The sequence below is a fragment of the Ostrea edulis genome, chromosome 7 (assembly GCF_947568905.1).
Source record: "Ostrea edulis chromosome 7, xbOstEdul1.1, whole genome shotgun sequence".
Classification (NCBI taxonomy): domain Eukaryota; kingdom Metazoa; phylum Mollusca; class Bivalvia; order Ostreida; family Ostreidae; genus Ostrea; species Ostrea edulis.
This window is the reverse complement of record NC_079170.1, coordinates 40959614-40976602: the sequence shown is the minus strand read 5'-3', so window position 1 is coordinate 40976602 and position 16989 is coordinate 40959614. Positions and strand designations below refer to the sequence as shown.

General features: G+C 33.3%; 1 protein-coding gene and 2 long non-coding RNA genes across 6 annotated transcripts in view; 2 read left to right on the top strand and 1 right to left on the bottom strand.

The window, feature by feature from the left end:
• The window catches only part of LOC125675197 (uncharacterized), a 229268-nt gene that overhangs the window by 131888 nt on the left and 80391 nt on the right, over positions 1–16989 (bottom strand). The gene's annotated exons all lie outside the window — the stretch shown is intronic.
• Positions 1–16989, top strand: part of LOC125654519 (cell death abnormality protein 1-like) — a 328838-nt gene that overhangs the window by 276197 nt on the left and 35652 nt on the right. For both annotated transcript variants that reach the window (XM_056144399.1, XM_048884487.2), the window contains 2 exons: positions 2105–2226; positions 4485–4529. In XM_056144399.1, coding sequence (XP_056000374.1) covers positions 2105–2226; positions 4485–4529 — 167 coding nt within the window. The remainder of the gene's footprint in view (positions 1–2104; positions 2227–4484; positions 4530–16989) is intronic.
• Positions 11110–15256, top strand: LOC125654553 (uncharacterized). Its single transcript, XR_007362404.2, has 3 exons — positions 11110–11295; positions 12198–12264; positions 14547–15256. It is a non-coding gene; the product is annotated as an uncharacterized LOC125654553 (long non-coding RNA).

Genomic DNA, 16989 nt, shown 5'->3' with positions numbered 1-16989 from the left:
GAGAGAGAGAGAGAGAGAGAGAGAGAGAGAGAGAGATAGAGAGAGAGAGAGATAGAGAGAGAGAGTACTTTGTTTCTAAGTTTCTAATTTTAAATTTTCCATGCACTCCCTCCCTTACAAATAACAATTTATCTGCTGTCGTGTTATGATATACCATGTAATGTTAATTTTCCAAATGTGCACATGATATACCATGTAATGTTAATTTTTCAAATATGCACAACTACCTGTTTTCCCTGATACACATTATAACATTCATATTGTCATGAATTGCTTTCTGATGCCACACGAAACATAAAAAAGCCACACGAAATACTCAAAATTGTGACAAACATGTATCATTTTAAAAACCTCAAGGTGGATCTATACTCGGCCTTAAATGAACTCAAACATAAAAAAAATATGCAAACCCTTTTGGATGAATAATGCTAAGCATGCTTAACATTACAATCGGCAGTGCAATTCGGTTATATTTCACCTTCATTTTCATCATCATTTTCGCATTATATTCCCCTTATTTTCATCATGTATGTATTGTAAGTAAATATGCTCTTATTTTGTGTATATATCAAACACCCCCCAATCCTGTTTGGAGCCTCTTTTTACTGTGCCCTAATTGGAACCTCACTTTACTGGCTTTTAAACCGCCAGTCCATGCTGAATTCAGTTTGGACACGGCAGTCTAACATGAAGGACGCTTTTATACTTCTCTGCATATCAGTTTATATTAATAATCAGCAAACTTTTTCCATTTCTATACATGACATATACGTAATGCTGCATATGATCCAGCTTTTATATTAATGTTGATGGTACAGGGATTTCAACAGTCTCGATTGAAGTCAGCATTTCGCAAATTCTATGGTCGTTATAACGATCTAGTTCGTCAATATAACCTCGGATTGGGTCAAGTGCTGTCTGACGTGTTTCATACCAAATGTTAAGCCGTTCTTGGCACACTGATTTGACTGCGGATAACTCCGTTTACCTGATCAGGAAATGGGGCTCATGGCGGGTGTGACCGGTCAACAGGGGATGCTTACTCCTTCTAGGTACCTGATTCCACCTCTGGTGTGGCCAGGGGTCCGTGTTTGCCCAACTATCTATTTTGTATTGCTTGTAGGAGTTATGAGATTGATCACTGTTCGTTATCTTCACCTTGCATTAATAATCAGCAAACTTTTTTTCATTTCTATACATGACATATACGTTCATTGTAATGCTGCATATGATCCAGCTTTTCTGATGTCCTCTCTCTGTGGTATATTACCTACATATATCATGATGTAAACAGTGTATATATGCAGGATGTGAAGAGTAATCGTATAGTACAAGGACAACCAAGCTCCAGTCGAGGGGACCCAAAAGTCTAAGCTAATGAGCCAAGACCATGGAAACTTGTGAAATTAGGACTATGTTCATTATGAGATATTGTACATAGCAAACTCTTTATATCTACATTGTGACCTTTCATGCGTTAGTTTGACATGGTTGCAGCCAGTTCGTCCATATGTGACAATCATCATCATCATCATCATCATCATCATCATCATCATCACGTGTATTATTATATAGCATATTTATGACGCTTGCTTTTATGGTGACACAATGCGCTGTCATTGCACCATACATTTTTCTCGAATAGATTAAAATACCATTATATATAATTTTGCATTTTTTCTAACAATAGCAGTTAAATATTGAATGAAAATAACCGTGGTGGCATAGAATCAGTTAACTTAATACTTGTCCAGTCTGACTGATTGAAAGAGCATTGAATTTGTCTTGATTAACACCGGCTGCATCAGATATACTTACTTATTCACAAATAAATATGTGCCTTTATAATTGTGAATGCCTTGTCATATAGGGCACGTTCATGTATTTAAAATAATAATGGTGGTTAGCAATATTTACTTATATGTATTTACCATGAATGGGATTTTATTTGTATAAAGCAGGTAATGGGCGATCCATAATGGTTCGTCACTATAGTGAAATTTCTGATATTGGTTTTACATATTATTAGTAAACATTTTGAATCCCTGAAAATATATAAAATATTAAACATAAGATAATTCCTTCTGTGATGTTTTCATTACAGATCTGACATTGCAAAAAAGGAAGTGTTTCCGACCTGGGCTATAGTTCTGTCCATCATAGGTTGTATCGCACTCGTAGCAACTGTGGCATGCACCATTCACAGATGTAGATGCAAAAGAAACCGTGAGTGTTTTACTAAATTCGTCATTTAAGGTTTTATTCCGCTGAGCAACTGGTAACAAAATATCCATCTAAGAAAGCGTTGATTAAATAATTCAAATAGTGTTACAGTCCCCCCCCCCCCAAATTAAAATCCCGTCGAATAGTGATATGAATATGCGTCATACAATCACCAGCGTTGTTGTTTGTTGATTACAAAGTTATATAAATGTTCATAATATCAGATATCAGTGGATTCATGCATGAGAGGATCTTAATTTGTACTCAATATACCAAGGTTCATGTATCAGGCACGTAAAACCAGGGACCCTCCACTTCTTTGACAACGTCCATTTTCCGGTATTTCCACATGCAAATTGAGTAATTTTTACAAGTTAAATACTATATTGGCACATTGGCTCCCACCTCATTCTTTTTGGTGGTAGTAATAAATGGTAAAAAAGTAATAATGCAATGACTGATGAATTGAAGGACGAACGGATACCCCTCCGTTCTATTTAGGAGTATGAAGTTCATGCAAAAGAAAAACATTACGGTTTTTTTCTGCTTGCCAACAATTTTAGAAAACAGTATCTCATCGAACCGTCCCTATGCATGTACTTTGAAAAACGATGATACGTGCCTATGTCCTTTTCTAAATCTTAAAAAAATAATCACTAAGCAGTATGAAGTGAATTGTTTTTGAAATTGGATCGCCATATATGAATCATGTGAATCATGTGACGACCGCCAGTTGATATAACTGGTGGCCGCTAGATATATTACGTGACGGACGCCATTTAAATTAAGTGGTGACCGCCAGTTAATTTATGACGTCCGCCATTTATATCAAGTGGAGTGGCGGCCGCCAGTTAATTCATATATGGCGGCCGCGAGATGATAAGTGGCGGCCCAGTTAAACATATATTAATGTTATACTTTGGCACCTATCGGATTCCGTAAAACAAACGACACAACAGGCGCATTAAAACACATCAAGCAGCATTCAATCTAATACATGTTTATTTTCAAATTAAATGACCATAACAACCATAGAATGAGCGTTGTTTTCATGCAGAGATGCCACGCGTTTTGTTAGATGAAGCAGCAAAAGTTGGCAAAAGTTCATAGATACAGAACGCTCAATGTCATTTGAATGAGAATAATTTATCTTGCTAATGGTTTTATAATCATATCCAAAAGATCCATGACTTTCACTTTTAAGACTGTTTGCTTGGCGAACAAAACGTCACAACTAGTGTTTAACGTGTTAGGTTTAACGCGGTGTCGGGATTGGAAATCGAACCCTTAGTTTTTCTGTTACGAAGCATGTGCTTTAAAGGGAAAGACAACCCTAACCACATTGTTGCCTTTATGAATAAAGTATTGCTTACTGATATCGTAAATGACAGTTTTTAACAACAACGATCCTTGCTTAACAATTAAATCAATATTAATTTATCTTCTATTTGAAATTACCTGCCGCTAAGAGAGCGGCCATTGAAGTTTAATGTATGACGTCACACCGTCAGTTCCGGTTTATTTCATCAGAAACAAGTCACGAACCGTTAAGTTTGGAGCCGTATAGATTTGAGCCCGTTCTTTCGCGAGAAGAATTTAAGAAAAGAAGACGTTCAGTCGAGTTGCAGACCAGGCAGATGCTACTCCTTTCTTCATACATGTAAATGTCTTGTACCTCAACTTGTCATTACGCAAATGATGAATCCACAGTTTACATAGTATTTTATTTTCAAATAACTTTGTTGGGTCAGGAATTTCGGGGGGGGGGGGGGAGGGAACTTTGTTCACATCTCCCCTTTGCATTAATGTAATCAACTGCTTGACAGGAAGGCATCCACCTATTTACAATGTATTCGTAAAATCTACCACATGCACATCTTTGATCTCATCAAAACCGAAATAGATTGTGTGACGTCAAAATTATTGATTTTTGTGGTCTTGAATTCAAAAGAGTTCCGCATCATGGCAGCCTCAATAGATGGCGGGAATTTCAATTTTCAACTTTTAAAAATCAGTACTGAAGCTTATCTAGGCCGTATATCAAAATAATAGTATGACAAATCTTTATCATATGATTAATCCTATCATATATCATGTAAAATCTTTTCGGGTTGCCTTTCCCTTTCAGTTGCAGCGACTGGTCTCACAATGCATGGATATAGGGAATGTCGCGCAGAATAACAGAATTGCTATACATTTATAAGTTTATTGACTTGATTTATTATTTCATAGTTTGACTCGTATATTTTTTTTTTTATTAGAAAACAGAGCAAACCCGACAAATTCTGAGGATGAAGTCACTGATGGTATGTTGGTCAAACAGATATAACTTAACCAAGGGCAATGTGAAGTATACCTGGATGTAGCATTTAATGGGGAGTCTTGTCATACATGTCAAACTAAATATGGAAGGATTATTTTTAAGGTCTGCCATGTGCACGTAGAAATGTACATACCTTTTTCGTCTTGCTTTTAATGTGTGATCTGTGATTTATATTTTAATACTGTTTCCCTAGAAATTTTATACCAATAGTGATTTAGCTTTTGGTTAAACATTTTAGAGTACGCATACGTGTTAGATACTTCGCATATTGTTCTACCAACAAACACTTAACTCTCAATATTGTTTAATTTTGATACTTTTATAGATGTAAGATTTTATGTCGTACTATTATTTAATTACATTTAATTGAGCTTTTTTATTGCTGCATTCTTCACCGCTACATTTGTAAAGCGTCTTAAAGTAATTTCTTTTATATAAGGCGCTATAAAAATATTATCATCATTTATTATCATATACAAAATCATCATTGTTTTATCTTCACATGTCAGTGAGTAGCTAATTAATTACAACAGTAACACATCCATGATAGCGCAAAAATCGTTCCACATCTTCAACCTCTCAAATGGGAATCATACACCTTGAAATACTTTGAGTGGGACCGGAATAAGTATTGTGTATCACTATTTCATCCCATATACCCCGCCTTACACAACACAAGGCCAGACTAAGTATTGTGCATCACTATTTCATTATTTATACCCCGCCTTACACTTCAAGCAGGCCTCAAATATCGGGATTAAATATTCCACTTAAAAAATCCATTCATTCTTAAATACACACAGAGCACATGCATTAACTGTAATTCCTTATTGTATTTTATTGGTATGATGTGTCGAGCAAAAATAGCAGAACGAAAATAAGATACGAAAAAAGCATCCTTAATAATTATAATTTCTTTTTAAAGGTGTATATTTCTAACATATCATAGAGATAACATACATACTTATAAATTGATAAATTTTGACAATAAAAAACCTAAACGCTTGCTTATATTTCAAATTTTGAAACTATGAATGACCTTTCATTTTGTCTTTGGTCAACTATTCGGCATACCGGATTACGATTGCATTGGTAAGATCATTATCTAATTTTCAATGCGGAGAAAGATCATTTTTGTTACATGAAGAATATTTAATTTGGACATCCACGTGACTTCCTAATAATAAAGTGTTATCTACTGTACATGGTATTAATACATATAACATAACTAACACACGCAATTATCAAAATCATATTCTTCAATCTATTTCAATTAAAGATATCGTTCATTCAAACATGCATCTAAAAATCCGTCCTTTATGCAAAATTATGTGATTGTGATTTCCCGCGCTTGCGCAAGATAACATCTAACTGTTTAATAAAATTGATATTTTCTCGTTTTGTTTAATTTATGGCCAATGAAACATGTTTTCAATTGAAAAATAATGTGCAATCCATTTACTGGCAATGCTACTATAATCTAAAGGTTCTGTGATTATAAAAACTTCGTTTAGCAATAAGTTTATCAGTTATTTTATATATTTTTGCATTGAAAATATCAATAGATAGTAATCTATTGACTCTTAGATAAGCTCAAAATGTTAACCCGCCTGTGTTCCATGCATATGTATCTCTGTGTATTATGAAGCTTTTTTATGTTTCATTGTGGATTGGTTTATGACGTTTAAATTTGATATTGTGTATTATGTCTGTAACGTGCATTGGTCATTTCAATTGTAAAGTCCAAATGAGTATTCATTTTAGAAACCATTTTCTTACATTTTATATTCCTAGTCGAATTTATTCAATAAACAAACTTTGCAGTTCCTAAATATAGACTTATTTAGTTCACCTACGTGTTCTTGTTCTTCATCTTTCTTCTAGTAATCTTCTTTGAACTGTAATCCAGCTAGACGTGTCATTACTTGTGAAGTTGATATAGTAGAAAATGAGGACCTCAAATCACTTATTCTAAAAGGTCCTAGATATAGAGAACCCCGGTCTTTCAATTGGTGACAACACTTCGGCTCTGTAATGAATTTTGTCGAGGATTATGCCAGACGATATGCTAAATATGAAAAAAGAAGAACTTGATACATTGTAAGAATGGATTAAAAGTATAAGGGGAATATTAAATCCCCGCATTAGACATATTAAACAAAAGTAAGTACCATCTGTCCTTCTGTGTTTAGTAGACCAGAAGTGATAAAATAATCAGAAAGGTTGCATGAGGAGTATGTTTTGGTTCCGACTGACAAAGCTTGTAACAACATTGTCTTTATTTGTAAGACTCATTATTACAACTGTATTTTAAATAAACTTGGCATTAATTCCATGTTTGGTAATCGTGCTAACACTCTAATTGCCCTTTCAAAAACGAAATTCTTCAAAACCATGCTTGAATTTAAGACACATTTAATATCTCAGTCAATGAGTCGGATGGATATTAGTTACGGTACCTATACTGGATTCCTAAACATCATAAAAACCCTTACAAACGAAGATGTATTGCTGGATCCAGTAATCGTTCCACCAAGCCCTATCTTTGCTCCTCACGAAAATATGAACAGCTGCGAAGGAGAAACTTCAAAAGTAATGCGCGAATACATATCCCAAACGCGATGTAAATCAAATATGGATTCTAAAGATTTCTAAAGAAATATAGTAAACTCGAAATCGCAAATCGTTTCTCAAATCAACAATACCTAAACATATGACATTTCAACACTTTACACAACCATTCCTCCCGATGAATTAAAGACTAGACTTTTTGACATCATATATAGTTACTTCTCGAACAAAAATAAATACCGTAAATATTCCTTTCTAGTGATCAGTCATGCCTAAAAAATACTTTGTTAAGGATGTTCTCTCCTGGTTTGATTTTTTTCAAAAGTATCAAATTTTTTGGATAAACTATTTTAACTGATACATATTTATAAGAACGACATTTAAAGACTCAATTTTAAGTTAACACTCCGAAATGATAAGTCGCCTGTCATTGAAACAAAAAAGATCTCAGGTGGAGTAGCATCTGTAGAGACTGTGGTCTGGAGGGACCCCAGAGAGGTGTTTTGATAACAATAACAGTCAATCAGTACAGGTATTCTTTAGATCTTGAGGAAGCCCCAGTATATTTGAGTTTTGATAGCATTGACCTGTCCACAAGTGCTCTTTTCTCGTAATTATAATTTTAACAAGGCAAGTTTAATATAATTGTATTGTTTTCTTCTCTATATACATGTATCATAAATCACACAATCAGAAATCAAACATTACTTTGCACATTCATTTCTAAAACTTCTAACTTACTGAAATAATTTATATTATCAATGTATGATAGCTCTTTATTTTTGAAAGAAATTAATTCAGTCAATGAATGAGAGTAAGAGAGAGAGAGAGAGAGAGAGAGAGAGAGAGAGAGATAGAGGTGATAGGTGCAGACTGTGTGTCAGCTCCCATTATCTAAAAATACAGCCATTGTACAAACGCTATTATCACAACAACTCTGAAGACACCCCTGAGACATGTGCGGTGTATATCAAAGTATACACAACACCCAAATCTTTTCGCCAGCTAAATTCAAGGTAAATAACAATGACCATAGATGAGCTTTATTCACATCCAGTGAAGTACCATAGTATTATTTTTTGGTCTTTATAAACATAAACAAAAGAGTATGTTAGTGCGAACTTTAAAGATTTACAGCCCTTCAATGTTGCCCCTTTCCTGAAACTGACCTTTTCTTGAATATCACCAGTTTTCACTAAAAACACTAAAAACAAATATTAAGGACAGAATAATCTTGACTTTCTTTTATTTTATGAAAATTAAGCATAATTGATTATTTCAATAACTTTTACGTAAAATATATCACCAACTCTACTAAAATCAAACATTAGTTAACATAATAGGATACACTATCCCACGAATTTGAAGACCTATTTCATAAAAAAAAATCAACTTATGGAGAATATCCGTATCAAACTTTTTTTTCCTGAAATTACTAACGTAGATTTGAATCATATTTTTGCTTAATTTGAATAAAAACATGTGTGGAGTAGTGTATATTGGAACAAAGATATGAACCATTTTGTGTATCCCCCCCCCCCTTCTTACACTGACACACATTCTAAACAATAACAATATACGATTTGTTATATAATGTGTATTCTTCTATTCATATTTACAAATTCTATATATTAATTTCATTATGCGATAAATAGTCAGAAAACATAAATAATATATGGATATATACAATACTAATTCATTTATAACTACCGAATGTGTAAAACATATGCTCCAGCATCAGCATTTTCTAATTTCCATGCACTGTGACCTTTATCTTAGACCTTCTGACCCCCAAATTCATAGTCATCTTCTCTTCTTTGTACGTATTCTTATGTCCAAATTTGGTTTGAATATAATACAAAGTACTTGAGTTATTATCCAGAAATCAGCTTTAACACTGAACATCCATGTGGCCATGGGGAAGAAATCTGCACTTCTTGGTATAGTTCCTCATATGATAATAGCATGACCCATCCCTCTCACTGTGGTTGCCAAATAGATATAGCTAAAATGAAAATATTTCAACTCAATTTCTATCAAAACTGTAAATTCTTAAGAACCTATTTGGGAAAAAAATAATGCAATACTGTCCAAATCGTAGGTTGCCACATCTGGATGAAATTTGGTGTGTAGGTAGACATCCATAAGAGTAATTGAAAAATACTCCCCAAATATTGCTATTTTCAACAAGGCCTCCATACACAGCGCCATCTGTAGTTTCCATATTTTCATCAATATTATATTTTAAAAAATCCAGAAAAAGGGTAAAATTTAAATGTAATTTATTTCACTAAAAAAATAAATCTATTTTTTTTTTCAAAAGTATTTCAAAATTACAACATACACTCCTCTTCCAAAAGACGGCATGAGTCATAATCAAACACGGAACAAATCAAAAGGCAGACAATTCCTAAAAATTGGCATATTGCCAACTTTTCAGAAATGAAGAAAAAGTAGATATTTGAAGGGTCACATCTTTTAAGAGCAGGCTAGGAATTTTTTTTATACTTATGTCAAAATAGACTACGAACATCATCAACACATGTTATTGCGCTTGGCTTTTAAAAATCAAGTGGTATCCTAGGGGTTGGATCATGTCTTTAAAAAAAAGGTATTCAAAAAATGTTATGTGTAGATTTATGTTATTCAATTAAAATCAAAATATTAATCATACATTATGAACTGAATTTCATAGTGACAACTAAAAATAACCTTCCAAAATGGCATAAGTCATAATACCTGTAAAACATACAAAACATCAAAAGGCAGACAACTTTTGAAAATTGGCAATATGCCAGTCTTTCAGAAATGAAGAAAAGGTACATTTTGGAAGCGTTAAATCTTCCAAGAGCAGGCTAGGAAATAATTCATTTTCACACTACTGTCAAAAAAAGACTAAACATAATTAAAGCATATTATTGAGCTTGACATCTAAAAATCAATGAGATATATAAGTACTTCGTTACTAGCTTGAAAATACGGATGTATATTTAATTGTTGTTATGAAATTTAGAAATTCATTTCAAAATTAAGGATTATCTCCCTCATGCATAGCTCTTATCCTTAGACTAATTTGGCTCCACTTTTTTGGCACGCTGTTTTTGGCTATATTTACCTTTAAAACTTCATAGTTATTTCGGATTTCAAACATTTCGGTTGAGCATCACTGAAGAGACATTATTTGTCGAACTGCACATCTGGTGCATCAAAATTGGTACCGTATAAGTTTTACATATTAAGACTGATTCTATGTAACTATCAAAATTCAGTGGCCACGGTATGTCACAGATTTTTATGAAACTTTGTGTGTAACAATATTATGATAGATATAAAACAAAAAGGACATGCAAAGGTTTGACTTAGCAACGGTTGCCATGGAAACCGATCCTCTAACAACAGCTGGACAAGATATGCACATGTATGTTATATTTTGAATAATCAAAAATTAAACGCTATTGTTTATAAAAACAACAATTGTAAAAATTATTTTGAGCTAGGTTCTAGCTTTTAGAATTTTTTTTTGTATTTATTTAATCCTTGGAAACAATAGAAATAATTATTTTTATGATGTATAAGGGTTTGATATATGTAATTTTTAGAGAGGGATAAAATATATTTGCCCAGTCATTTGGTGTAAACTCACATGCTAGTAAAATGTATTGAATCTTACTTTAAAAAAGTACAGAAACATATTTGTGGAGAAACCAAAGGTAAACACATAAACCAGTAGTTTCCTCTAGTGCACAAACCGAAATACACCAGAAAGAGTTATTGCCCTTTGTAACACTCTCTTGTATTGGAGATATGAACAGCCTTCATTTGTTTTCAGTATGGCAGGAGGTGGAAATTGAGTTTTTATTTAATTTGTTCTTCAGATGTTTATCAATATCAGATGATCTTTGTTCACTTAATTCACTACCACGATCTTTATCTTCAATTGTGCTAAAGGATTCCGGTTTATTTCATGGAATACAAATCTGTTTGATCTTTGCCATAGTCACCGGACTTTAACATCCAATCGTCTACGTATTCGTAGAAAAAGTAAATGTTGTGGAATTTAACGCTTTATTGCATCACATCCGACTAAAAAAATGACCAGGGAAACAGAAGGCTGACAGACATATTCATAGAAAATATGAAAAAGCCCTGCCTGTTGCCGTGTTGGAACTTGTATTGACGTAAGTATTCTATTTGATTTAGAATCCAAATTCTAAAGTAAAGGCTGAATAGAATGTATCAGAACATTTGGCTTTTAGTAAACATATGAGAACCCCAATTTATTTTATACTGCCAGCCAGGCTAGTCAGCTATAGTGGTATACATGTAGACTGAACATTGCAAGTAGTCCTGTCATTTACTGCATGGGTGTACAATATAGAATACTAGTTAAGTATGTCCCCAACCTAACATTCACTCAGGGAGTTTCCTATCACATTTACACAGAGTTCAGGATCTGTAAAAATTGGGGAATACTTATGAAATCATGTTTCATGTGGAAATTTTCAAAAGGACTAGGCTTAATTTATGTAATACTAAGTGATGACCCCCCCCCCCTCTCTCTCTCTCTCTCTCTCTCTCTCTCTCTCTCTCTCTCTCTCTCTCTCTCTCTCTCTCTCTCTGACTGTCAAGTTTACAATAAAAACAAACATGTGAATGCCTGTGTGCATTCTAGATAAAGATTGTTAAAATCATATATATTGGTGAGCCAGGCTACTTTCAAGTTTGTTTACCTGTGGTAACCCCCACTAATATGTGATGGTTCTAATCTACAGAAGAAATCACACAAATACTGTTATGATTTAAAGTTTTCTCATATCTGTAATTATGAACTTTAGGACACTTGATTTGGAAAAATTAAATTATGAAAAATTGATGATTTTGAATTGGGTCCTGTAACTGGGCCCTCAAATTTTAATACATGTAGGTCCTGTCAACTGAAGTAAATCAAAAAATATTAAATGTTAATTGTAAATATTCAAATACTTTTGAATTCTTACTTTTTCATCCAATAATCACATATTTTGGCCAAAGTACATGACCACTATTTTATGTAATAAATGTGTGCTTTTCTGTGTTTCAGCTGTATGAGCATCATACTGTGCAGATCACCTAAAGATGGAGTTGACCAAGTTGCTGACTTTGAAGAGGTAAATATTCAGCATTAATACATACACATTGAATACATAATTTGAAATTCAAATTTGAATCCCAGTATTATAAATCCTATAACAAATTAATAGATGTGGGGAATGTGGTACATTGGGTTTAGTTTCTTGGTTATAGAGCCTGCATGGAAACTGAATTCTCTAGAATAATCACAGGAGACCATCCATTTTTTATGCGACATGATGACTTGAAACGTTTTCATCACAACATCCTAAAAAAAATTTATTACTTCACTTAATTAGCATACTCAAAAAGACTAGTTGTTTTGTTGTCAATGACGCATATATATATGTACACATGTGTATGAGCTCAGTATCAATTGTAAAAGTGATTAATTCTAATTAGGTCAATGTTGAGAATCACTCAAGTGACCTACATGTTGCTATTTGTGTGCGTCAGTCATCATAAGACGTTAATTGAACATTAATATTTTTTCTTGATAACCACCCTTCCAATTCTTTTCAAATTTCTTTTAAGCATCTTTGGGACAAGGGGAATTAACATAGATTGTAACTCTAAGGACTCTGGATTGACGGTACTTTTAAAAATGCTCTATACCAAAATTGAGAATTTTGTTTTAGAACCAGGGTTTGATTTCTTCAATTTTATGGAGAAAACTTGTTCAGATATACACTTCGTTAAATTGTAGAGTTGGGGGGGGGGGGGGGGGGGTATAAGTGTATTTGACATTTATTTGTGTCCAAATTAGGTAATTAATACTGAGGATTTCAGTAGTAGTCTGTTTTTAAAACAACAGACACCTAGATTAATAACACAATGAAAGCATACGTGTATGTGTGTGTGTGTGGGGGGGGGGGGGGGTGACCTCATAGCAATGCCTGAAAATTCTTAACAATTAAATTTTAACAAAAATTTTACACTAGAGATGCCAATTCAAGATAATTAACATGCTTTGTTTATTGGCATCTGGTGTACATTTAGCAACAAGTAGTGTTGTTCATTGTGAAACGATAAATTGATAATGTACATGTATGCGTTGGTTGTACATGTGTTTTAGGCATATCTTATTGCATGTTTTGTTATGTTTGGTTGTTGAAAATATTGATAGAAATTAATAATGAAGAATTGCTGATATACTAAGGACATCATGATTCTGATCTAAAGAAATTGAGGACTAGTTAATATTTACATACTTTGTTACATCATGACCATACATTGCTTGCAAGAAAAACACACATGGGTCACATACATGTAATCAATGACTAAGACATTTTGTTCAGTTATACTGTTTTCAAGCCATTACACTTAATCCTTAGAAAAATTCCTTAACTGGCAATTGATTGCAATCAGAAATTGCAAATTTTCTATTTATTCCTTACTTGACACCATCGAATGACAATAATGTGATGCGCGCTCCCTGTAATCAGGGGGAAATAACTCGTATAGCATTGTGAAAAATGTAGCTCATTGATTATATTCATATACGTTTGAAATATTTTATGGTTATACAAGATTTTTTACAATAACTATTGAAAAAGACTCGAACACAATTTATGTTCATGTTATGCATAAATCTTATTAAATAATTGACTCCGCAAAATATTATGACATCACAGGAGGGTGGAACTACCTTAAATAAAGCTGAATGCTTATGAAGGAAAAACAGAAAGGGGTACCAAAATTGCGAATTTCGAAAACAGGGTTGTGAATGTGGGTCCAAAAGAGTCATATAGTGTATAACATGGATTTTGTAGCCCTTAGAGCTATAGTGATACTTTGAATTTTTTTAAATTTGATTAATACTCAGGTAACCAATAAGGTTTGTGGACATCTTGTTAATTTATGAGTATTAACACTATTAATAGCTCTTCAATACAGCATAAACACATGTATACAAACTGTATCAAAACATAACATCCTTTAGGCCAATTCAACTTAATTAGTAAGATTATCATCCTGGGTCACCAAAAAGTATGGGGCAGACTGTGGGAAGATTTTATTTTTTAATTTTTATTTTCTGAGAAATATATTGATGACAAACAAGTTTTTGTCAACAGAAGTGCATAATTTAATGCCAGATATATAAATCTATGTTATTTCACAGATGATTTTTGAGGGGCGGGTGGGCGAGCATGATAATCTATCAACTAAGTAATTAATTAAGTGGTAAAATTACTATTCTAGCATCATGAATGATCTTGTACATGTAAATTTAGTTTAATCAAATTGAATTAGGTGTGTACTGTATGAAAATGTGAAAAATAAGATGAACTTTTCAATATTTGTTCAACACATTTTTTAGAACTTGAAGAGCAGAAGATGCATTCCATGACTCTTATGTGATATAGAAGACAAAGAAGAGCTCTTGAGAATGAAAAAAAAACTGCGAGTTTTACAGTCAATGAACACACCTCACGACACAAGTCCATCCTGATTCAGTAAACTGTTCTTCTAAGGAAACACCATGACTTAGTTAAGATCAAGTTTTGGTGTCAGAAGACTAATGTAACTAAAACATTGCAAAATTAACCTGCAAGTGTCTTATGTGAGCCTACTGAATAAGGATTCATTACTGAACAGTTGAAGGAAAATCAATATTATAATGATTTTTAAAAAAAGATGATTGTGTTGTTTGGATAACATTGTGATCCATGTTTGTTGAATAAACAACTTTGCAAAAATGAGTTGTTCTGTGTTAATATTATAAATTTACTAATTACTGGTATGTCAACATAGATTACAGTAACACTGAACAAACTTCAATAAATTTTAAAGTTTCATGCAGTTTCTGCAGTAGAAAATGACACCTATTGATTTTCTGGTCCAAAGGTCACCAGGTGCAATACAATACTCTGTACAATTGATGTCTGACCAGTTTCTTCAGAACCCTTTGATTGATAGTGATATTTCATACAGGGGTTGGTCACTGGTAGTATATGACCCCCATTGATTTTCAGGTCAAAAGATTAAAAATGGCAGGGGCCTCCGTGGCCGAGTGGTTGGAACATAGCGTTCAAAATGACACGGCCTCAGTCGGCGCGTGTTCGAATCCCGCTCGCGCTGGTATTAAGTGAGAAAGTTTCCCATTTTACTTTCGGAAGGTCGGTGGTCTCTTCCCAGGTACATTGTATCTGGGTTCTCACTTTCACCAATAAACACTGGGCACCATCAGAAAACTGAAAAATTGTTGAGTGTGGCAGAAAATATCAATAAATCAATCAATTAAAAATGACTAGGTGCAATGTAGCTAGTACTCTATGCAATGGTGTCCCCCCAATATCTTGGGCCTGTTGTTCAATTATGATATTTCATATGCTGGTTGGTTATGAATAGTAGATGACCTTAATGATTTCCAGGTCAAAGGTCAACAAATACAAGGCAGTACAATGAACAATTTATTGGTATCTACCCAATATCTTGAGAAGACTTTTTATAGTTATTGATAATAGTTTACATGACAATACAGTACATGTAATATAGCTCGTTTATGGAAATGATTGCAAAATCTACTTGGTGTTTGGGGAGGGGGGGTCCTACTGGATTACAGTTTATGTTTACATGGTTTTTTTTAATCACTCCAACTAATTTTTATTAATATGTTAAACTTCTCCATGTTTATTTTTGAAATATCAATTGCTCATATTGTTCATTTTAACTGAAAATGGTGTAGGTTGTATTATTTGTCATTAGTATGAATTTTTGGCAAAATGCCCAAATCTACAGATTTCGCACTACAATAGATCAATTGTATTACATTTCACCATTAATCTTTTTATATAAATTAGGAGTCTTTGATATGGACACCCTTTGATGACAGTTGATTATGCTGTATGTATTTTCCAAATTATCTAAATTCATCAACGAAATCCAACAAAAAATCCCGTTTTGGCAAAATGCCCAAATCTACAGTTTTCTTACTACAATAGATCTATTGCACTACGTTTCACCATTAATCTTTTTATATACATTAAGAGTCTTTGATATGGACATCCTTTGATGACAGTTGATTTTGCTGTATGTATTTTCCAAATTATCTAAATTCATCAACGAAATCCAACAAAAAATCCCGTTTTGGCAAAATGCCCAAATCTACAGTTTTTGTGTTACAATAGATCTATTGCACTACGTTTCACCATTAATCTTTTTATATACATTTAGAGTCTTTGATATGGACATCCTTTGATGATAGTTGATTATGCTGTATGTATTTTCCAAATTATCTAAATTCATCAATGAAATCCAACAAAAAATCCCGTTTTGGCAAAATGCCCAAATCTACATTTTTCATGCTACTACAGATCAATTGCACTACGTTTCACCATTAATCTTTTTATATATATTAAGAGTCGTTGATATGGACATCCTTTGATGGCAGTTGATTATGCTGTATGTATTTTCCAAATTATCTAAATTCATCAATGAAATCCAACAAAAAATCACTTTTTGGCAAAGTGCCAAATTATAATACATTGGTACAGCGGTCAGTAACACATTCTTTACCATAGGTGGATATAGATATCATAAATAAGGAGGGAATTTTATGGGGAATCGAGATTTATGGAGAAAATTAGTTGTCTTTTTCAATTTTTTATATACCACAAGGACAAAACATGGGCAAAACGGGCTGAATTTTGCAGTTCAATTAGCCCTCATAGACTGCTGTCGGTTTCCATGGCAACGGATGGTAGAAATTCGGTGGTGGGGTTGAAATTATGTAAGATGGTGCAAGTAAAGTTAATACTGTG